The sequence below is a fragment of the Centrocercus urophasianus genome, unplaced genomic scaffold (assembly GCF_019232065.1).
Source record: "Centrocercus urophasianus isolate 14NV4802_14NV808 unplaced genomic scaffold, USGS_Curo_1.0 seq_9, whole genome shotgun sequence".
Lineage (NCBI taxonomy): Eukaryota > Metazoa > Chordata > Aves > Galliformes > Phasianidae > Centrocercus > Centrocercus urophasianus.
This window is the reverse complement of record NW_024885532.1, coordinates 20,605,923-20,628,061: the sequence shown is the minus strand read 5'-3', so window position 1 is coordinate 20,628,061 and position 22,139 is coordinate 20,605,923. Positions and strand designations below refer to the sequence as shown.

General features: G+C 41.6%; 1 protein-coding gene and 2 long non-coding RNA genes across 4 annotated transcripts in view; 2 read left to right on the top strand and 1 right to left on the bottom strand.

Moving 5' to 3' along the window:
• LOC122171286 overlaps window positions 1–3,194 on the top strand; it is a 37,816-nt gene extending 34,622 nt beyond the window's left edge. Inside the window, exons 7-8 of the long non-coding RNA XR_006171950.1 lie at window positions 533–614; window positions 2,704–3,194. This is a non-coding gene — a long non-coding RNA (uncharacterized LOC122171286). The remainder of the gene's footprint in view (window positions 1–532; window positions 615–2,703) is intronic.
• The window catches only part of LOC122171287, a 21,049-nt gene extending 13,537 nt beyond the window's left edge, over window positions 1–7,512 (bottom strand). Inside the window, exons 1-6 of one of the 2 annotated variants that reach the window (XR_006171952.1) lie at window positions 7,181–7,505; window positions 4,546–4,626; window positions 2,359–2,463; window positions 1,342–1,491; window positions 476–528; window positions 1–83 (exon numbers count right to left, since the gene is read on the bottom strand). This is a non-coding gene — a long non-coding RNA (uncharacterized LOC122171287). Of the gene's footprint in view, window positions 84–475; window positions 529–1,341; window positions 1,492–2,358; window positions 2,464–4,545; window positions 4,627–7,180 lie in introns of both variants that reach the window. The other variant, XR_006171951.1, reaches the window with a different exon arrangement.
• The window catches only part of VWA8 (von Willebrand factor A domain containing 8), a 180,329-nt gene continuing 165,034 nt past the window's right edge, over window positions 6,845–22,139 (top strand). Inside the window, exons 1-2 of the mRNA XM_042838730.1 lie at window positions 6,845–6,989; window positions 17,065–17,142. Of these exons, the coding sequence (XP_042694664.1) occupies window positions 6,845–6,989; window positions 17,065–17,142 (223 nt within the window). The remainder of the gene's footprint in view (window positions 6,990–17,064; window positions 17,143–22,139) is intronic.

Here is a 22,139-nt window from a genome sequence, read left to right as displayed (position 1 = left end):
ACACACACACACACACACACACACACACACACACACACACACACACAAGTAATGCTTGCTAGACTTTCCCAGGTTACATATATCTGTGAAGACAATGAAATCAAGATTTCTGATCATCTCACTGATTTTGTACAAAAGCTTTCATATCAACAGTAGCTTAATTTCAATAACCAGTAATATACTTCAATACTATGTGTCAGCAAAAGATCTGCACCTAGCTGCAACTGCCAACAAAGAGAAAGCTTTAAATAACAGATAAATACTGAGGAGCGTGTGCTGTATCTATCAGCAGCAGAACACTGAAGGCTCCAGTACCCGCAGACTGTGATGGCCACAGTGCTTTCAGCCTGTTTTAACTTCATCCTTCATAACTTTAGTTCACGTCCCTTTTTGCTCTCATCCTACCTAGTACATAACATTTTCTAGTGCTTTCACATGCTCTCTTTCCCCTTAGAGCTCCTTGTGCTCAACTCACCACTCTTTAACAGTCCTTTCATGCCTGGCTCCTCATCCCTCTGCTTCCCCAACCTAGGGAGAGAAGGAGGAAGACTACTGAACGCACATGAATCTCTTTGCCTGCAGTGCTCTCTGGCTTTGAAGGAGAAGTAAGAGGGGTAAGTCTGGCTCAACCCATGCAGTCAAACCCTACATCTGACTTCTTTCAATCAGAATAAGACAAGTTAATTGCTGAACTGTAATGAAGTGTGTTTCTCTGATTTTCAGAAGCTCACAATTCAGCAAAAAATGGGGTCATCAAAATCAGCTCTCTGAAACCAGAATTGCTCTCTTAGCAAAACTCTAATTTCTGTTCTGAAGCACAGAAATGGTGAAGCTTTTAGTATAAGAGCTATTTTCACATAGGTAAAACCAGATGCAGATTTATCAGCTAGGATGGAGATTTCATTCTTTCCAGTCTCTTCCTTGCCCTTTAATAGGATCAAAAAGGTTGTATGCATTTCCCTCAAGTGATGGGGCTGCTGATTTGTATTGCCTTCCCAGTAATACAGGGGTTACAGCTGCTATTGAGAAAAATGTTTTTTTCTTTCTTTTCTGAAAAGTGGCTAAGCTATTTTTGTTCAAATTTTCAAAAAAAGCCTTCAGCCTGAGGCAGAAATTCAGCATGAGAAATTTCTGTGCAAATTATTAAAGAATGGTGGAGTTACAAACTACTGAAAACAGATGAGTTTGGCATAAGAAATTACAGATGCCTTCACTTACGGCCTTCATCCTCTGCGCATTTGTACAGTACACATATATGGATATATATCTGTGGTATATGGTATATATATATGTGCATATGGTATATGCAGTACCATTCAACATGGTACTTGCTTTTCTTACCTTCTTTGTTGCTTTTAAAAATATGAACAGGTTTTATGACTGCAGTAATGTTCTGTGAGGAATGTACTTCTAAGTATCTTGAGGCTGCTAGGTCAACCTCAGGTGTTTCTAGTGAGCAATCAGATGGCAAGAAGCTCCTCACCTCGATGTCTTACAAAAAAAAAAAAAAAAAAGAAATTAATAATGCCCTTCTCCTTACTGGTTGTAGCTCAGTGTAGCAGTGCAAACAGCACAGCATAACGTGCAAAGAGATGGCTCTGAACAGACACTGAGAAAGCTAATGGAGTGAATGTTAATTCCTTGAAAGATGTTGTCATACAAACAGAGCAAAAATCTTTCAACACTTAACCGAAGAGGTGGTAATTATGCATTCTTCATCAGTGGAAAATCTGTGATAAACACTATTTGTGGTACATAATCTAGCTTTCACTCATGCCTATTTTATAATAGTGCAGAAGAAAAAGGTTAATGTACTAATAATCAAGAGATGCACAGAAAGAAATTGCTAGTGAAAGCCAGTTTAGCAAGAATCAGGAGATAAGAAGAGAGTTTACAATAGTCTTAGTATGGCAATGTTGATTCATTCTTAAAACCAACTTAGATTAAAACAGAGGACAAATTTGGGGTTCAAGTCAACACAGGAACAGCTGTGCACGACAACTTTTATTCGATTTATATTGCTCCAAATTGATTCCATACAAGAGAAGCACCTTCTGGTGTTAGAAATACTCTCACTATTGTAAATCAAAGTGGTTCCATGGAAATCAGTACTTAAATTTGTTCAAAACTGAGATAAGCCAAAAGAAAACAAGCCAGCCTCTCTCTCTCTCTCTCTGTTATCTAACACAAGCCAGCAATGATTGAACACAGCTTGGGAAAACAACTACGAGTTTTAAACTAAGGAAATGAATTCTGCCTGACTAAAAAGAGATACAAGGTTACCTCTTGAGCTAGGGAATGAAAATTTTTGGTGGGTGAGGCCTGTCTCTATGGTTTGCCTCTCTCTCTTAACATTACCTGACGGAACCCACAGCACTGGAGAATGGTGTGGACTCTAATAGACTTCTTTCTTTGCCTCTTTCTGGCCATAGTTTTCAAGGAGTTTAATGACAGACCTATATTCTAGACAAAGAGATAACAATAAATGAAAACTGGTTGACTTACATTCTTTCAGTTCATCCATGTCACTTAGGTAAAAATCAGGCCTCACTACCTTCAAAAGATTTCCTACAAACTTCAGAGAAAGCCATGGTTTCATCTCACTTGTGTTCTATCTGGTTGTGTAGGAGAAGTGACGATAAGTAGGAAAAGATGATGCATTGTTCTTTACAGCCTGCACCTGTGTCTAATTTTGTCTTGCAGCTACAGATCTGCACCAAAGTAGATGACAGCTACTACAGAGAAGAGTCTGGAAGCTGTCAACTCATAGAGATACTTTCTGAGCTCTTGCTCCTTGGAATAAGTTCTTTTCTGTTTAATCAAAGGAAAATTATTTTTGTTCAGAAACTTCACGTTCCAAATAAGAATGCTGTTAAGCCAGGGAATGAAAATATGAAATAGCTGTTTGTTACCAGTGTTGTAAATCATCTGAGAAAGCCTTGCCAGCACACCAGATGCAGACTGCTAAATCCTTCCACTTCATGACAGGACTGAACTACTTATGGAATCATGCTTTCAGGAAAAAGGAGGGAGCAAGTACCATGTATGTAAAGCATATACATTTGCACAGAACTTTCAGTTATGGTTTGCAAGTGAAGCAGATGCTATGTTCAAGCAATAATGTAACATTGTGGAGCAGGATAAAATTTCACACGTGGATGTATACATATATATAAAAGAAAAGGCAGCTTCTATACTCTCATTTTATTAATTTGTACTGATTTTTTAGTGGTTAATAACTGACAATATGGCATAAAAACATGCAACATTCAAGTTACACATCTGATTGCTTGCGTGTGTATGTATATATATATATACACACACATACACACATACACTCAATAAAATATCTGCTCATAATTATGCAGAGAGATGGCAATGTTCCCCTTATAACTTTTTCAGCAATAGCTTGACAATCGGTAAAGATAGTTTTCTTATGCTAAAATGGAAATTCAAGGCTGTACTTAAAGCTGAATTTAAAGTTTTGGAAAAGCTGACTAATTTAGAATCTTAAGATAATGTTTTAAAAGGCAAAACATTTCACAGATACGTGACTCAGAAAGAGCTGAAATGTAAAGCATTTAGCTTGACAGGTGTACATATGTACAAATTGCAGCCAGCAGTCAATGCTGAGGACTAAAGCGAAACCCTTGTAAATCCAGAAGAGCTTCAGCCACTTTGCTCCCATCACTGGAGCACACATCCCTCCATGGCTCACCCTCTGCCTCAGGAACACTGCACAGGTCACTGCAGGCAGGGAGGCAAGCTGCCATGCTATGACCCACAAGCAAGGAGGAAATCAGCAAATGCAGGTGTGATTGTAATTTCTGACCTTCTGAATGCATAGATCCCAAATTGCACTGGATTCATTTAAAATATCTGAACCATCAGTGATGATGTCAGAAAGCTTCTGGCTCTAGGGATTCAAAGAGCAATTTTCCCAAGGTCTCTGCACCTCCTTTTGGCTCCATGTTTTAGCTAAAGAGGGAATGATCTGACACATCCTTCTGCCAAAAAAATATATTTCATTAAGATATAGCAGAAAGGCATGTGGGCTTGCTTTGTGACCCTATTAGATCCTCCAGTTATCCACAGGCCAGCTTTAGGAAGAAATACAAACTGTTTTTCGAATAACCTCAGCTTGAACTGAGTCCTGGACTATCTTTGAGCTAAGGTAATACAAAGCAATAAAGCTTCCTAAGAATAGAAGACTGCCAAAGTTTAAGTGGTTGTATAACCAAGATATTATAATTACAATATAATCAAGAGAGTAAGGCAAACAGACAATGATCACAAAAGAGAATAAGTGGAAGAGCTTACCCTTGGGTTGAGCTCACCAGAAGATACCAAAAGAGGGGATCTCCAGAAGAGATCCTTCCCCTCTGGTAGCCAGCTCTTAAATAGGTCTTTAGAATAGAATTGCCTTCACCTGTGCTCCTCTGGCTGACTCAAGGCTCACCTCAGCTGATTAATCAGAAGTTCAGGCCGTGACTCAGCAGTTCCCATACAAAATACAGTGAGGATTTTTAAAAAGGCTGAAAGTACCTGTACAAAATGTGGAGAAATCTTTTTGTTTCATAGAATCGAGTTGGAAAGGACCCTTAAGGGTCACCTAGTTGAACTCTCCTGCAATGAACAGAGACACCTACAGCCCAGTTAGGTTGCTCAGAGCCCTGTTCGGCCTGGCCTTGATTGTCTCCAGGGATGAGGCATCCACCACCTCTCTGGGCAACCTGGGCCAGTGCCTCATCATTCTTAGTGTAAACAAAAACAAAAACAAAACAAAACACAAAAGAAAGGGCATTGATGAGATCCCCCTGAGACTCTTCCAGCTGAGCAGGCCAGGCTCTACCATCCTCTCCCCTCAGAAGAGGTGCTCCAGGCCCTTCATCATCTTGGTGGCCCTCTATTAGACTCCTTCCCTTATCTGCTCATCATCTCTCCTGTCCTAGGGGGCCTGGAACTGAACACAGTAGCTCACATGCTATCTCTGGCCTTCAGCATTCAAGATTTCAGTTTACAAGAAATTAGGACAATGTCTATAAAAGGATGTTTCAATTTAGTTTAACATGTCTTAGACCCAGAAAGGAGGTTCAAAAACCTACATTAGGTACTAAGAAAAGAACTTATACACAGACAACATGCTAGCCAATGGGAAACACTCATGTTTCCCATCTCACCTCATCTCATCATTCTGAAGTGTTTAGAGCATAATGTTGAGCTGCAGAAATGTGTATAGGACTAAATACTGGCAACTCAGAACATCATTTTTCAGGGCTTAGAAGTCTAACTTGTCTATGTTTAAACAGATTATCAAGTTATTCTTCAGCAGTTGTCCTTTGGGATAACTGTTCAATGCTTAAAACAGGCAAGAAATGGGAAATTTATTGGAGAAATAAATCCAAGATATCTTAAAAACTGAGATACAGATAAAAAACCTGGTGATTTGACTCCAGTTTCAACCTGTGGTTGGGCTCCCTCACTATCTATCTTCTTTTTTATTAGTGCCAAGATCCAAGACACAAGTGGATTTCCCTTGAAATTAGTATTTTTTGTTGACACTGGAGCCTAATGGAAGTTTCAGGCTGTAATGAATTATTCTATTTTACTCTCAATCTTTTAAATATATTCAATGTGTAACTTCAGTTAAAATAAGAATAATTTGATCTAAATTTTCATACCACATTATGAAAATCTCAAACCTAAACTGTGTATAAAATATCACTTTCCAGGAATTTGTCTTAAATGATAAAATTAAAAACAATACGATTTTTTTTTTCTACTAATATATCAAATATGTGGTCCTGGGACAACAGAGCATATTAATACAGCATGTTGTGACAGAATTTAAGAAATTAAAATTAGAAAATATCTATTACATGTAAATTTATTTCAGCAGCTGCTGCCCATACTTTGTTTTCTGAGGTCTTTTAAGCTTCTTCAGTCACGGGGTTCAGTCACTTTCATATAAAAATTGTGTCTTTCTTACAGATGGCACTCCAACCATCCTTACTGAACTTAAACCTGCCAGCTGATACGGCAGTAAGTTTGGTGAGGTTTTTTTTACCCCTTTTATCACATAAATTCTCACTTTTCCTGCTTAAAAGCTTCAAACTTTAAACTGTTCCTCTATGAAACGGTAAGATGTGATCAGCTGCTTAGAAGCAAAAACATAGGTTATGTCCTAAGACTAGTCTTGTCCAGTGTTTTATGGACTGTAGTTCTGTGTTCTGAGTTTTTACACACAGGGAAGCCTCTTAAAAGAAGTTCCTTTCCAATGGGACACAGAGAAGTGAATACACCTCAAATATGAGGAGAGGCTGAGTGACACTGGGCTGCTCGGCTGCAGTAGAGGAAGCTCAGGGGGGGTCTCATCAATGCCCATAAACGCCTGAGGGAAGGTGCCAGAGGCTGCAGCCAGACTCTGTCAGTGGTGCCCGGTGCCGGGACCAGAAGCCATGGGCACAAACTGGAGCACAGAATGTTCCCTCCGAACACCAGGAGCCCTACTGTGTGTGCACTAACAGAGCACTGACGCAGGCTGCACAGAGGCTGTGGGGTCTCCTCCATGGGGATCTCCCAGAGCCACCTGGACATGGCCCTAGGCACCCTGCTCTGGGTGTCCCTGCTGGGGCAGGGGCTGGAGCAGAGGGACCCAGAGGTCTATGCCAGCTTCAGCCGTGCTGCAAGGAGTGGAAGGACGGTGATGGCACAGCTCCCCAGCCGCTCAGCTCCCCGCAGGCTCTGCCCGCCCCGGCCGCCGCCCGGCCCGGCTGCAGTTTCCGGTGGGACTTTGTACGGCGGCGCTTCCCTTCCCCGCCTCGGCCCGGCGCTGCCCGCGGCCATGCAGTCGCGGGTTCTGTGCCTGGGCGGCGGGGCCGGGGCTCCTGCTGCGCGCAGGGTCCGCCTGCTCCTGCGGCAGGTGCTGGCCGGCGGGGCGGCCGCGGCTCGGCCCGGCCGCCTGGAGGTGCGGGCGCTGCACGGCTCAGGTAACCACCCCGCCGACACCCGTCCCCGGCTCCCCTCGGCCTTCTCCCCGTGCCGGGAGCGGTGCCGTGCGTGCGCTCAGGGAGCTGCGCTGCGGTGCTCAGCCCCGAGCAGCGGGGAGCCACGGAGGCTGCCGGTGGCCCTTTGGGCCCGCGGCTGTCCCGGCTGCGGTATGGGCCCTGCTTGCCCTTACGTTACTGGGTGCCGTATGAGATGAAGGGCTCGGTGTTCTCTTCCAAAACGTCTCCTCCCGCAGAGACTCAGCCCCTGCTTGTGAGCATCGCTCTCCTCAGTCAAGTTAGTTCTTGCAGAGCCGCCGTTTCTGTGCTTTGTGGCTGGTGTCAGGGCTGCCGAGGCAGGTGGTTCAAAAAAGGATTCCCATCAGCGGTGGCAGTGAGCGTGCAGCTGACCTTGAGCAGTGTGTGTGCTGGGAAGATGACCCGGGCTGCCCCGGAGTGTCCTGTGATGCCCTTTGGGCCTGAGCAGAGCAGAACTGCCGCTCAAAAGTGGTGACATATGCCCATGGTAGCTGGCACTTCTCGGGATGAAAGCCAGAAGCATCAAACTGCTAAATATAGAGTCTACAGTGAGCAGCTATGAATTAAGGAAACAGAACGCTGCCAAGGGATTCTGGTGAGGGGTGCTTTCTGAAGGCCCCTTCAGTGCCATTTACCTCCATTTCTGTTGTTTGACTTTGTTCGTGCCTGGTATATGTATTTGCTTCCTTCACGAGGAACCTTTGAAGAATAGATAACTGTGAAGTTCTTGAAAGAATTCTTGAGTAGAAAGTATTTAACTTTTAAAAAATACAGAAAGAAAGCTGGGGTGATTTATTTTTAAAAACAGGAATGAAAAGGAACAAAGTAACAGTTTGTGAAACAAGTGCCTGATGATGATAGGTCAGTTGTGGTGACTGACTTGGTGAGCAAGAAGTTCAGTGAAATGGAAGTGCGTCAATAGCAGAATTACTGAAAGCACTTCCTAAAATTCAGTGTTATGGGATATAACTGGATGTGAGCATGCTGTATGAATAATGAAAATATTCCCCATTACATTTAATAGTGGTAGTAGTTTTGGTAGGAAGATTTAAATCTCTTGCTTCGAAACTCCAGACAATCTCATAGCTGTTAGAGACAGGAAAATGGATGATATCAGGATTATTTGCTCTCTCAGGTGCTGATCCTATTTATTCTTAATTTTCTGGTTTTTTTTTTTTTCTTAATTTTTATTTTTTAAATCTTATTTTAAATATGCTTGCCTGTCATCTTACAGGCCCTGCTGCTCCTCTGGAGTTACTGAGATCTGAAGAGCTGATCTGAACTTATGTATGCAATATGGATTTCTGATATTTCTGTGGGGCTGCACTAATAGCAAGACTTGATGTTGCATGTCTCTTTGCTACTGAAAAGGAAACTATTTCTGTAAGGGCTGGAAGCTGTTAACAGTCAGGCAAAGAGCAAATTGTAGAGTGTGCAGTAATTTGGATCTGACATCCCTGCCAGATCTGATTTACTCTCTGTGATGGTAGTTTTTAAGCGTAAGGGAGGAACTGTTGTCTGTTTTGTCCTGTTTTATGTGAAAGAGTCATGCTCAGCAATTTTAACTCTGCCTTTATAAAGCAGATTTGTCTTGCTGGTGCACAGAAGGCCACAGAAGAACTGCTAGAGCTATTCAGTGGTAAAGTTTGAGAGAAATCTGAAAGACAGTGTTCATGCTGTTGTTGGTTGCATCCTTAATTGTATTTATGGACTTTGTGATGGCTGCAATTACTCCAGTGATCTAATTTACTGCAAGGCCTTATGCTTGTTGCATCAGTGCAGCTGAGAAGGCAGAAAAAGTAGATGGGAACTTTTAAAGCCAACTGCCCCTGGAAGTGTATGGAGTTATGCCCGAGTTATGTAAAATTATTCTAACATTTAAGAAAGGAAGGTGGCAAAAAACCTGATGTCTTTTATTAGACTCACAGATACAGCTGGAAGAAGGGGATGAGCTGCCAGGCAGATAAGTTTCTGAGTATTTGTGGTCTTCAGTAGGGTTTCACAGTTGCTCCAATGAGTAAATGTCAGTAAATAGCTTCCAAGTTTTTCTGTGTGGCAGGCGTTCAAAATTTAAGCTTTCCTGTTTAGCAACTGTTACAGTCAAGGCACCTGTTGATGCCCATTGTAATTGATGAGGCCTAAGTCAAACCTGCTTAACAAACTCAGAATGGTTGCACAGGAAATGCCACAGTGAATTTTAAAGGCTGTTTCGTCTGCGCTATTATCTTCTCAGTATCTAAGAACTTTTCAAAACAACTCACTATTTATTTTAAGCCATAGTTTCTTTTTAATTGAAACACATTATTGACATTTTACTTGATATCTGTGCTCTGTTTAGATTAGTTTGATAGCCTGGCTTTTCTGAACTGAGCAAATTGTACTTTAAGAATCTTCGTAAGGTTTTAAAATGTTGTGAGCTGCTGTTCAGAGAGCTAGCAGAAGCTTCCCATTCCAGGGCCCTCACACTAGGGGGGGATTTCAACCATCCAGACATCTGCTGGGAGGGCAGTCTGGTATTTGCATGAGTTTTTAGTAATTTCTAGACAGTGCTGGTAACAGTTTTGCAGCATATATGCCAGAGAGCCTAGCCAAGGGTAACATTTTGTCTGCTGCTCACAAGTAGAGGAGAACTGACTGATTTGGTTATAGATGGTAGCCTGTATCTCTGGGGCCATAAAATGACTGAGCTCAGAAGCTGGAGCAAGGCTGGGGAAGGTGAGCAGCAGAATTCAGATTCTAAGCTTGGAGAGCGCAGACTTCTGCTTTTTCAGAAGACCTGCAGGTAAAATCCTTTGATAACAGCCAAATGCCCAGGAGAGGGGGACCATTTTTAAAGAAAACTTAAAGGCAGCTCACAAACAAATAATCCCGTGGTGTAGGATATATCCCAAATAGGAAACACTTATTTGGTGTTTCAGTGAGAGGCCTGGTTGGTCAAGCGGAAAACCTCACAATGAACTAAAACATGAAGAAGGAGCATACAGAAATGAAAAAAGGGACTGTAGGAAGTACCATGTGCTATGTAGGGATGAAATCACTGTGTTCTGTAAACTGCAGGTCTTAAGTCCGGAAAGGCCTTAAACTTGAGGTTTGGGTCCAGAGAAACCTCCAAAAGTTCAAGGAGTAGTGTGAAGTTCTGCCAGTTCTACTTCAGTTTTACTGTGTTATAGCACTACAGGCTGGGAAGGGTTTGGCTGAGGATCAGCTTTGCTGAAAAGATTGAAGGGTTGTGGTGGATGTGCGGTTGAATGTGAGCCAACATTACCCTCATAGCATAAAGCAAACGACAGGCTTGGCTAGATCAGGAGGAGCAAGGGTGGGCTCATCTCCATAATGCTCTACAGAGGTTCCACCTGGAATGCTGTGTCCAGTTGTGAGTTCCCTTTCTAGGGCAATACTGAGAAACTGAAGTCTGTTTCAGGGCTATCAAAACTATTAGGGACCTAGAGCACCAGATGGTGAGTAGAAGTTGAGGGAGCTAGGTTTGATAGTCTTGCAAGGAAGGGAGAGGAAAAGAGGAGAAGTCTGCTTGCAACTTGCAGTTAGGGTTACAAAGATGAAGTCTAACTACCTAATAGTGGCAAATAATATAGCAAGAGGCTTTGCTTACAAATTGAGGCTTATAAGGTTCAAGCTGAACAGCAGAACAAACCTTTTTGCTAGTAGAGTAGTGCAGCAGGGTAAGAGGCTAAGTGGAGAGACTGTGGAATCTCCATCCTTGAAGGTTTCTGAGACCAAGACAGGGCCTTGGATAATGTGATCTAGCCTTGGTTATAAGCTGAAGTTGGGCAGGAAGCTGGAGAAGATTATATTCAGAGTGCCTTCCAGCCAGTATTTCAAAGATTGCTTGGTAATTGATTTTAGCATTTAGGTTAGCATTTTTCTGATACAGTAAGCAAGTTACTAAGATATATTCTGAAATTTGTATTTCAGGTATGTGAGAGCATCGTAGCATTAGGCGTTTTAAAAGCTGAATAATGTATTCACGGAAGTTGGGGAAAAAGAATTTGAAAGCTTAATTTCTGTTTCATAAAGAAAAAAGTTGGCACTTCGAGGATGGGCCACCCATGTGCTCAGGTGCTGGATAAATGTCAGATGAAAGCCTTTTTCTTTTCTTTTTTTTTCTTTTTTTCCTTCATAATGTATTGAAATTAAAACCTGGAAATACGCAGTTGAATATAATTTAGAAATCAAACTGTTTCATTCTAACAGATGTGATCTAATCCCACAAAAATTAATGTTAGTGGAGCTTAGCACCTTCACGGTTTTAATGTGCTTTTGCTGTTTTTGGCTTTTGAGTCCAGATGAATGGTCTGCATACAAGTGAATGTGTAATACGTTAAGACTGCTGTTGGACTGTGGTAATCTCACATATGTTCAGGACTAAAGAGGCCAAAAGGCAGTCGTCTTAGCTGTCTAAAAGCTCAGCATTCCTCAAGCTTTGTTGTAGCATCTTGTAAAAACCTTGATTACAGAAAGGATTTCCCAAGAGATTGGAACTGTTTTGTGCAGAATTCTTATCCAAAGTCTAAATACATGTGTACAACTATGTAGGGCGTTCTCATTTGCTGTGAGTTTCTTTATTTAATACATGAATATATTTCCCCTGTACTCAGCTCTGGTGAGGCCGCACCTCGAGTGCTGTGTTCAGTTTTGGGCCCCTCACTGCAAGAAAGACATTGAGGCCCTGGAGCGGGTTCAAAGAAGGGCAGCAAAGCTGGTGAGGGGTCTGGAGCACAGGGCTTATGAGGAGTGGCTGAAGGAGCTGGGAATGTTCAGCCTGGAGAAGAGGAGGCTCAGGGGAGACCTCATTGCTCTCTGTAACTTCCTGAAGGGAGGTTGTAGTGAGCTGGGGGTCGGCCTCTTCTCTCATGTAACTGGTGATAGGACCAGAGGGAATGGCTTCAAGCTGTGCCAGGGGAGATTCAGGCTGGACATTAGGAAATACTACTTCTCTGAAAGAGTGGCCAGGCACTGGAATGGGCTGCCCAGGGAGGTGGTGGAGTCACCGACCCTGGAGGTGTTCAAGGAACGTTTGGATTTTGTGTTGAGGGACATGGCTTAGTGAGAACTGTTGGTGATGGGTGAATGGTTGGACTGGATGATCTTGTAGGTCTTTTCCAACCTTGTTGCTTCTGTGATTCTGTGATTTGAAAGGGCTATTTATTATTTTCTATCTTATTATTAAATAGTAATTGAGATGTAATCAGTCTCTCTTCAATTATGGCCAGTGTCGCTGTAAATAGTTTCAATTAAACAACAATATCTTTTTCTTCTCACCAGATAGAAAAAGACAGTACGAGTAGAGAATGTTCCTTGTCTTGGGAGGAGAAGAGGAGAAGAAGGATAGTTGATACTAGTTGAAGCTAGTGTTACCATTTAAGTGCTTTTTGACCAGAACTTTGGCCTTGGAAGCCAAAAGGGCCAACCATGCCCTGAGGTGCAGCAGGTCCAGCATTGCCATAGGGTGAGGGGAGGGATTGTCCGTTCTGCTCTGTGCTGTGCGGCGTCACCTGCAGCACCGGGTGCATCTGGGTGCCATAAGAAGCACATAAAACTGTTAGTGTCTGAAGGAGGGCAACAAGTATAGTGAAGGGTCTACAACGTAGGACATATGAGGAGATGTGGATGTTCTTGGTTTATTCAGTGTGGAGGAGGCTGAGGGGAGGCCTGATGGCAGCTGCAGCTCCTTACAGGGAGCAGAGGGGCAACACTGAGCTCTGCTCTCCATGACAGCAACAGGGCCTGAGGGAACAGCATGGAGCTGTGTCAGGGGAGGGTCAGGTTGGGCTTTAAGGAAAGGTTCTTTACTAGAGGGTGGTGGGCATGGAACAGCCTGCCCAGGGCAGTGGGCATGGCCCCGAGCTGCTGGCGTTCAAGGAGCATCTGGGCAGTGCTCTCAGATAAAGAATTTTGGGTGAAGCCAGGAGTTGGACTCAGTGATCTTTTCGGATCCTTTCCAATATGGGGTGTTCAACGATTTTGTGATTCTGCTTTTCTGTGCCTGGCTGCAGTCAATAGGAGGAGCCAGGGAGGATAAAAAGCACAGGGCATTCATCAGTGGTGCTCTACCAAAGCACTTGGCCAGCCTCCAGCTGCATGGCAGGGCTTGGAGCAAGAGCTGCTACCCTTCCCTTTAGAAGCCCTCAGTAGACTGTGGAAGACATAGGCCTGCTCACCTGAAGAGCTCTTGTCTTTTTTTTATGGGAAAAAGCAGATGTGTATATTATTATCTACACTGTGGCTCTGGAGAAAAGATGCATCATAATCAGTGCGTTGTGGTTACTGGCTAGCTGGATATGCATGTTAACTCCTGCCTCACAGCAAGTCAGATCTGTCCAAGCAGTATGTTCTAGGAAGAGTTCACTGCATGTATTGAGGCTGTTTTCATAACTTTTTCAGAGAGTCTCTTGCAGTTCCTATTATTGGGTCACTGTATTTATGTGCCCTGAATTTCTGACCCGTATCGCATGGGGCTCTGCCTGCTGCCACTGTATATTGACCAGTCCTTGAATGGGATGTCCCACTTACCTTTAGATTCTGGCTTATTTGGCAACTGCTTTATGTTAGCTGGCATATCTCTTTGTACATCAGGCACTGACTGTATCCTACTGTTTTCCCTGAAGACCGTGATAGCTAAGATTGCTATTTTCTATGTGAGAGATAAGAAGCCAGGGCACATCTCCACCTCTTCACCTCTGTAGCTTTTGTGCATGGTAGTACAGCAGTAGCTCGTGAACTGAAGTATATATAGAGTATTCTATAATTTGCAATGGAGAAAAATTGTTCGGGATTCATGTTCTCAAATGACAAGCCCAGCTGATTTAACACCACATTTCTACCAGGCAGGCTGTTGTCAGTTCCTTGCCAGCTGGTGTAATGTTGGAGAGAGCCTATCTGGGCTGACAACTCTGCTCAGAGAGTTTGGAAATGCAGTGGAAATGGCATAACCAAACATGAGATTTTAAATGAATGTAGGAGAAACGAATTAGACAAGAAAATATAGCCCAGGTGGAAGTGTGTGATAAGATTAACGTACTAATCCCTCTTGTGCTCATTTAGCTAGGAAAACAGACAGTGCTGTTTTGGTTTGATATTGCTTGTACTTCTATTAAACATGGCTAATATTTTTGCTTTGTGGACAGATGGGAGTTTGAGGCAGTGTTTGTCTCCAGGCAGCGACAAAACCTAAAAGACAAATGTATTTAGCTTGTGTTAGGGATTTGGTGTGCTTAGCTCTCTCCACTGCTTTCATGTAGTTCCCTCCTACCTTACTTTGCAGGGTCCATTTACGGCTGGAATACTTGTTGAATTTTTGGAAATGGTAAGATCAGTTGTTAGCATCTTAGGGTCTGAAGTAAATTCTGCCAGAAGAGATGCATTCTCTGTTTTTTACCTAGAGCAAATTAATTTACTTTTTATTTATCTATTTATTTATTTATTCTTAATTTTAGATTCTGGAAAATCAACTGAGGTTTTCAGTGCCAATAAAACAGGTAATTAAAGCATTCCTATGTAGATGATATCATCATTCCAACGTGCTAAAGAAGTCTGACACTTTGTTGTCTCAGCATCTGGCATCTTGTCCCTGCTACGTTTTGGAAGACTGTATATGTATGGAAGAGTATTTACAACTTGAGCTGAGGTGATTTCAGCTAGAAGCTCATTAGTCATGTACTCCTGTCTCTTTGCATGTTGGCTGATGAACGGTGAGAAGAAGAAAAAAACCCTGGCAGTGGTTTCCTAACGATATATCAGGCAACCTGCTCTTTTTAGAATGATCAAATTCTTCCTAGCTGAGCTAATGAGAGAGGTGTCAATTTTTGCAGGAAGCAGTGGGCCTGCAGGATGTTTTTGTAAACTTGGAGGCATTTTGGTAAATCCTTTAGCTGTTTCCCAGTGAGAAGGAGTGGTTGGAGCTACTGCAGAGGAAAGGGAACAGGAGACAACGGCTGTGCAGTAAAACAGTTTTTCTAGTTTTAATCTTAGAGAAGACAGAAAAGTCCTGGGAGCTTCAAAGCCTGCAGTGTCTTATTTCTGTAAGTGGTTGTTTTTCATTTGTCAGCTCTTTAAAAATACGTAACAGTTCTCACAACAGGCACAAAACCCCTGACCTGTTGCTGGACTTTTGGAGTGACTGAACACGTCACGCTGAAGAGGGCATAGTACTCTGATTTGCAGAGTGCAAATACCAGTCCTGCAGTTCAGGGAGAGCCAGGAGATGTTCTGAAGCCTTGGACTGCTGCTTAATAGTTAGCTTAGCCCCTGCTGTTTTGGACCATTGCGCTTCCTGGTTCCTGCGTGAGTCTGGAAGAGAAGGGTGCTCAGCTCTAGGCAGGGAGAGTGGGAGCGGCTTGGTGACACTTGGGCTCGGGACCAGGAATGAACCCTTGGCCACCTTCTAAATAGCAGTATTGCTGTTGTCTCCCACTTTCTGGAAAGCCATTTAAGTGCTGTATTGTTGCATAAAATGTAAGAGCAACCATCATCATATGTCATCTGCTGATATTTTAAGGAAAAACGTTTTGGGGTGATTATTTGTGCTTCAGGAGGAACATGAAGGCCCAAGAGTGGGCATATATGTGAGGCTGGGAATCCCAGGCTCAGGGCATTGGTAAGCGTTTCAATTTGAAAGGAAATGATCTGTAATCCTTTCATCATTGCCTCCTGGTTATTGCTGCAGGTGATTCCTCACTGGCTGCTGTGAATCCAGTTCTAAATGTGTAGCATTTCCTATGGTTCATTTGAATAACGTCAGAATTTGTGAATTCTCAGTGCTGTGAGATCTGCAGTTACATCTGGGTGTGCCAGTAATAGGCCACATTGGAGTGCAAAATACAAAAGGAGAGCTGCTGTATGTGTGGGAGCCATTTTGATTGCCTTTGTCAGTTTGGACAAACTTCCTCTTCAGTATTCCCCTTTCCAATTCCAACATCAGCCTTCTGAACTTATTTATCCCTTACGCATCCCCCTGGTTGCTATCACCAATAAAACAGTTTTTGGAGTTAGATCTCGTTCATGAGCTGCGTCTTTTCTGTATCTCATTTCTCAAACAAACACAAGCATAAATGGTTCTAAAATGGTTGGCCCCAGTTCATGGAAAGGTGGTGTAATCAGAATGCTGCACCATGGGGCAGTCATTGCAATCCTCTCCATCTACACACTGTTAAGCAGCGAAGGTGATGTGATCTTCAGCAACTATAATGGCAAAAACAACATTTTACTTAGCTTTGTGGTCTTTATACTTCTGAATTTGTTTTTTTTAGCATGGTCACAGGAAAAATTCCCCTTTGAGTTTGTTAGCAGTCTGCAGCTTGTTCTCTTGGCCTCACAGGTTTTGGCTTACCCATTTCCTGGCTCAAGCTAGATTTCAGTTCTGATTTCAGTGAGAAAGTACACAGGGCATGCCCTGCAATTTAACTCAAGCTTGCCAGTGCAGAAGGACAGACAAGACAGGCCCTAGGAATTAACTAGTAAATTACATGGCAGGTGCTTTAGTTTTACTGAAATCCAGAGCAAGAAATGTGCAAGACTTCTCTAACCTTGAAAAGGTAGCAAATTCTTCAGCTGCAAGCTGGGGAGTGCAGGTAGAGAGCATTGGCATGAGTATAAAGTTTTGTACCTCCAAGAGACTCCATTTCAGGCTACCTGAAAATGAGGAAGTCATTATCCCTATAAATGGGAGTGATGTGGCCCTTCCTGCATGGTCTACCTACCAGTATTTCTCACTGCTGTTTCTGCAGACAAACAAGCTAAGGATTTCATTTGAAGAAACAAGCAGTGTATCTGGAACAGGGTTCTATAGTGAGCTTTACTTCCATAGCTCCCAACAAAGTTAGCTGTGGAAGGAAGAAGGTGAGGAATATTTATTGGATATAAATTTAGCTGATAACTGACCTACTGAAAAGCATCAGAGCCTGACTGGTAAACTAATAGCTCTCAATTACCACTGCAGGCCTGTGATGTAAACTTAATATGAGCATATTCTACACAACAAAAGTATACAGGAACTAAAAGACTCTTTTCTCTTTTTTTTCAGGTGATACTGTCACTATTGGAGATGTGTCCTTTAAACTCAAAACACCGAAGAACCCAGAACTTGTTCCACAGAACTACAGTAAGGATCTGCTTTCCTTGTGAATTGACGTTGAGGTTTTGTTCTGAAAACTTTACTTCCTCTAGTCGCTCTACTGATTTTACTGAAATTATTTAAGAAATGTGGTTTGAAAAATAATGTACGCTGGGGAAGGCTCTCTTTACTGAGCTTTTTAAGATACATCAGGTTCAGAAGATTATACTGGAATGTCCTAACTTTGACCGTATCTTGTCACTATAATATATGGGAAGGTACAGGGATTCGTGTATGTTTACATATTTTGACTGCTTCATTAATTACTTTTCATGAAGCTCAAATTGTTTGATCATAGAGCTGTACCTGTTTATCATTCAGTTGCAGTATGTCCTAGAAGTTTTCTACTATATGGTGAATGTGTGAGGTTTTTCTACTGTGCTATTTACTATTTCTAGGTTATCATATTATTGTTGTAAGCAGACTTTCAAAATTCATCAAGTTAATGAGAAATCAATTGCACAATGATTAAAAGTACTATCAAATACTTAGCAAAGTCACTGGCAACTCTGCAGATTAACAGTGTGCATATATATATATGCAATTAGTTCACATTACGTTTTGGTACCTTATTAAAAATGCCACACATTTGTAGCCACCCATATTTCCTGCATTTCCTCCTTTTTATTGAGGCTACGTGCTTCCCAACTTTTCCTTTTGGATCAGCAAGGAAATCACAGTTTTGTTGTGGCATTTCCTAGGGCAGTTCAGGCCAATTCTTTCCTGTGGATCTAGAATGGTCACTTGCTACTTGTTCAGTGCTTCCACATAGCCGTAAAGGCTACTGGATATCCAAAACTTAAAAACAAACAAACAAAGAAAGAAAACAACAACAACAAAAACCACCTGATTTTTCCACACAGACAAAATTTCAGATTAAAACCAAACACACATGCTGTTCTAAAAGGGTATGTAGTCCTTAGGCTATGCTTAGACATGGCCATGCATTGAGAACTCCCTGTCACTGTCCTCCCTAGACTTGCAAGGTCCTACAGCTGGAATATGAGTGTAGCCATTCACTTCCAGTGAATTTGCTTTCCATGACATTTTTGAAGAAGACACCAAGAAAACTGCAGATTTATTTGGGTGGAATGAGAAGTTATTTTGAGACTGGAGGGATCACAAAGAGAATTGGAGGAACTACAGACCTGTTACCCTGATCTCAGTATTGGGGGCAGTCATGGAGCAGATCATCTTGAGTGCAATCACATGGCATGTGCAGCCAGGAGGTGAGGCCCAGCCAGCATGAGTTCATGAAAGGCAGATCCTGCTTAGCCAACCTGATCTTCTATGATTGTCTACATAGACTTCAGTAAAGCCTTTGACTCTGTCTCCCATACTATTCCCCTGGAGAAGCTGGCAGCTCATGGCTTGGACAACTGTACTCTTACCTGGGTAGAAAACTGTCTGGAGGCCCAGACCCAGAGAGTGCTGAAGATTGGCTGCTCAGGAAGGTGGTGAAGTCACCATCCCTGGAAGTTTTTAAGAAGCATGTAGATACAGCACTGAGGGACATGGTTTAGTGGGAATGGTGGTCACTAGGTGACCATCACCATCACCTAGGTTGGACTAGGTGATCTTTGAGTTCTTTTCCAACCTTAATCGGTTACGATTCTGTGGTTCTTTTTGGTTTACAGAGGTGGTGTCATTAATACCAAGAGTAAACTAGCCACTGTATAGCTGGCAGAATGGCAGATAACTGCTGTGAGAGATGCTCACCAAGTGTGTTACAGGCATCCAGTATTGGAAAAGGCAGAAACTGCTGTGTGAAGGTTTATATTGTAGCATTCTTAGGTAATAGTATTTGGGTTTGTCAGGCCTTCCTTATTTTTAGTAACTGTGGGATAGTAGACCTCTGTTACAGTTGCCATATTTAGCTAAGTTTCTTAACCCTCCTCTTTTTTGAAATGCAACCTTTCTTCTGTGATATAAAACATTTCTGCAACTCCTTTGCATTTAATATAAACGTTAGATGCATAAAAAATTAACATGCATTGATCTGTTTGTCCTTCAAGAAATGTAGCAGGAACAGAGAAAGGGAGATTTTATCTGCTTTCGGCCAGCGATTAGTTTTGAGGTCTCCCAGCAGGTAGGTATGCCAGGCTGATGCTCGGCATCTGGATTATGGACTGCTCAGTTCCTGTGCCCCATTAAGCATGACACTGCGACACCTTTCTTCAAGGTGATGGAAGTTACCAAAGCTATCCTATGCCACGTGTCAATACTTGCTGTTATGGGGTTGCCCGTTGAGAAAGGATTCCCGTTTCTGAGTGTAACAGAGCTTCCCACACCTTGTGAGCTCTCTGGGAACGCGGCCAGGCAGTTGAGAAATGCTGCTCTGTGTTATTTCTTTACGTAGCTTCTTAGAGGATGGATTTTTGTGTTTCACTTTTTCCTGTGCTTTCTCATTTGATCATGAGATGCATTAGTTATCTGTATCCATGACTAATGCGATCAGTTTCACTTATTGAAGTTTCTTGTAGACGGATTTATTTTCTTGTTTTCTGTGCTGTACCAAAAGCATTAATTTTAACAATGCCTCCATACCTTCCACTTCTCCTAACTGTGGCAGACACTATTACAAGTTTTGGTACATAAGCACTTTTCAGCAACATTTATGTTAACTCTGTTGCAACAACAGAATGTCTTTCAGGTCTTTGGACTGATGAGAGGTGAGAGAGAATGAAAATGCTTGATACAATCAAAGAAGAATGTTGTTTTAGTTAGTGATTTTAAGGGAAGAAGAAGCTGAAAACTAGTGAAAGCAGGTATTACAGTGGAACTGTAAAGAGCTGTGGGATCTTAGCTAGAATCTGATTCTACAACCAAAAGTAAAATTTACTAACAATTATTACATTGCTAATAATTACATATTATTATATCTTATTAGTTGCTTCTCTTTTTGAATGATCGTAACTGGCATGCTTGAGATACTGCTGTTCATTAGTATTCATTTACTGAACAGAAGGGTTATTTAAGGTACATGATTTTGCTTGTGAATTCGAATAGTAAATTAATTATAATTAAATAAGGTAGAATATTCATGTGCTTATAGCAGAAAATCTCTCTCAAATACTTGAATACATATTTTTTCATGTAGTCCTAATGTAGGAAATTTTTATGCCATGATTTTTAAGTTCTGTGGTTATATCACCACGGAGAACAAGGTTATATTCCCTTACTGAAATTAAGTTGATTATATTGGCTCCACGTCAATTATATCTTTGTTGTGAGGCATCACTTACTGAGTGTATTTGTCCCTAAGAGAGTTTTTATTTTGTGGTATGAAAGACTGTGCTGTAGATATTTGGTGTAAAATATATGAATGTAGTTGCATGCTTACACTCATCTGTAAGCTTAGATGCCATATCTTTTAAAATTTTGCTATAGGGACTGATACTGCATTTGAATTGTTCGAGTTTCTCACCACATTTCCTTTAAGCTAAGACTAGAAATAGTTTGATCACCCAGTTCACTGGGTTTTAAAAAGGTCTGGAGTCACTTCACCATTGTGATGTTTGCAGTGGAGTAAGAGCTAAGAGGAGGGAATTAAAGCAGTGACAGTTCATTTACTAGCACTGCAAATAATGCAGTTTTCTAGCTTACCATCTATATAGGATAGAATGGTCTTGTTATTCTGCCAGATAACAACCATGGTAAAATGCACTAATGTTGGAAGTGCATATCTATAATGTACAGAAAATTTTAAGGATGTTACAACTTATTCTCAACTCTACATTATTATTCTAGGCTTAAAAATAGCCTTAGGAACCTTGAGGAAAAATTATAATACAATAAAGAATGTAAACGTATTAAGTACCTACAAAATCTTGGCTTTGTCATTTTATCTTTAATTAATACCAGGTAACTCCATTCTTTCTAATACTACATTAAACTGATCAAATTTTAAGTCTTTCTTTGAATGTCATTACATTTTGCTGAAACACACAGGATGTGTGCTGCTGGTTGCCTTCTGATTTGATGTTTGGCTTTTTGGCTTTTTGCTAGGTACGTTGCAACCTCGCTATGTAGCACTCCATTTTGTGTGCTAATATAAAATACAGTTTTGCTGTTGTTGGCAAATGGCTTTTTCTTGGAAGATGATAATTAAAGGTACATAAAATCTGAATTGTTTTAAATTTTTCTAAGTGACAAGTAAAAATGAGTCATACGCAAGGGAATTTTGTTAATGGGGTTTCTGTCTGACACGTTCTAGAAGGCAGGCACTTAGTTTTGCACTGCTTGTTCTTTTATCAGCAAAAACAAAACCTACATTTTTAAAATCCCACCATGCCTGAAAAGTGTGATCTTATCTGTAATTATGCTTTGGAGAAACTTTGTGTGGCTTTTTGTGTTACTTCGTGTTTATTAATCTTGACCAAAAATTTCCTGATGTAGGCTTTGTATAATGACAGAGAATCCTCATTAAGGCAGGAAATGTGATGTTCAGTGGTCATGCCACGTAGGTGCTGCTGTGTGAAGGTGCAAATGCATTTGGGAATTTGCCTATATTCCTATTACAGGTAACTGTTGCATTTGGAAAAGTTAGTTTCAAACACTTTGTGGTTTTATGCCACCCTTCCCTCAGTAGTGAAATGCATATATACCTCTGGGGTTCAGTGTGTCTCTGTTAAGTCGTATAGGTTGTTAGTTAGACTGGTTGAGACATATGAGGATGAAATAGAGAAGGAAAGCTAAATGTAGCACTAAATGAAATTATGTTGTTGAAAGGGAATTCTTCTAATGTTGGGGAAATCAGAGCTATTTTTGTGTAGTGGGATCAGTTGTGTCAGCAGCTTCTTTTTCTTATTAATCAGTATTGCCTTAACAGTAAGATGCCTCTGTGTTCTTGTCCTGGAATGGTATGCACCATTTGCAGAAGAGGAGAACAAGTGTGTGCATTCAGTTCTTGCTCAAAGAGGGTTCAGATTTGTGCTGGAACGTGTGTTCCTTCTTTTTAGTTTACATCAAATCCACAAGTTTAC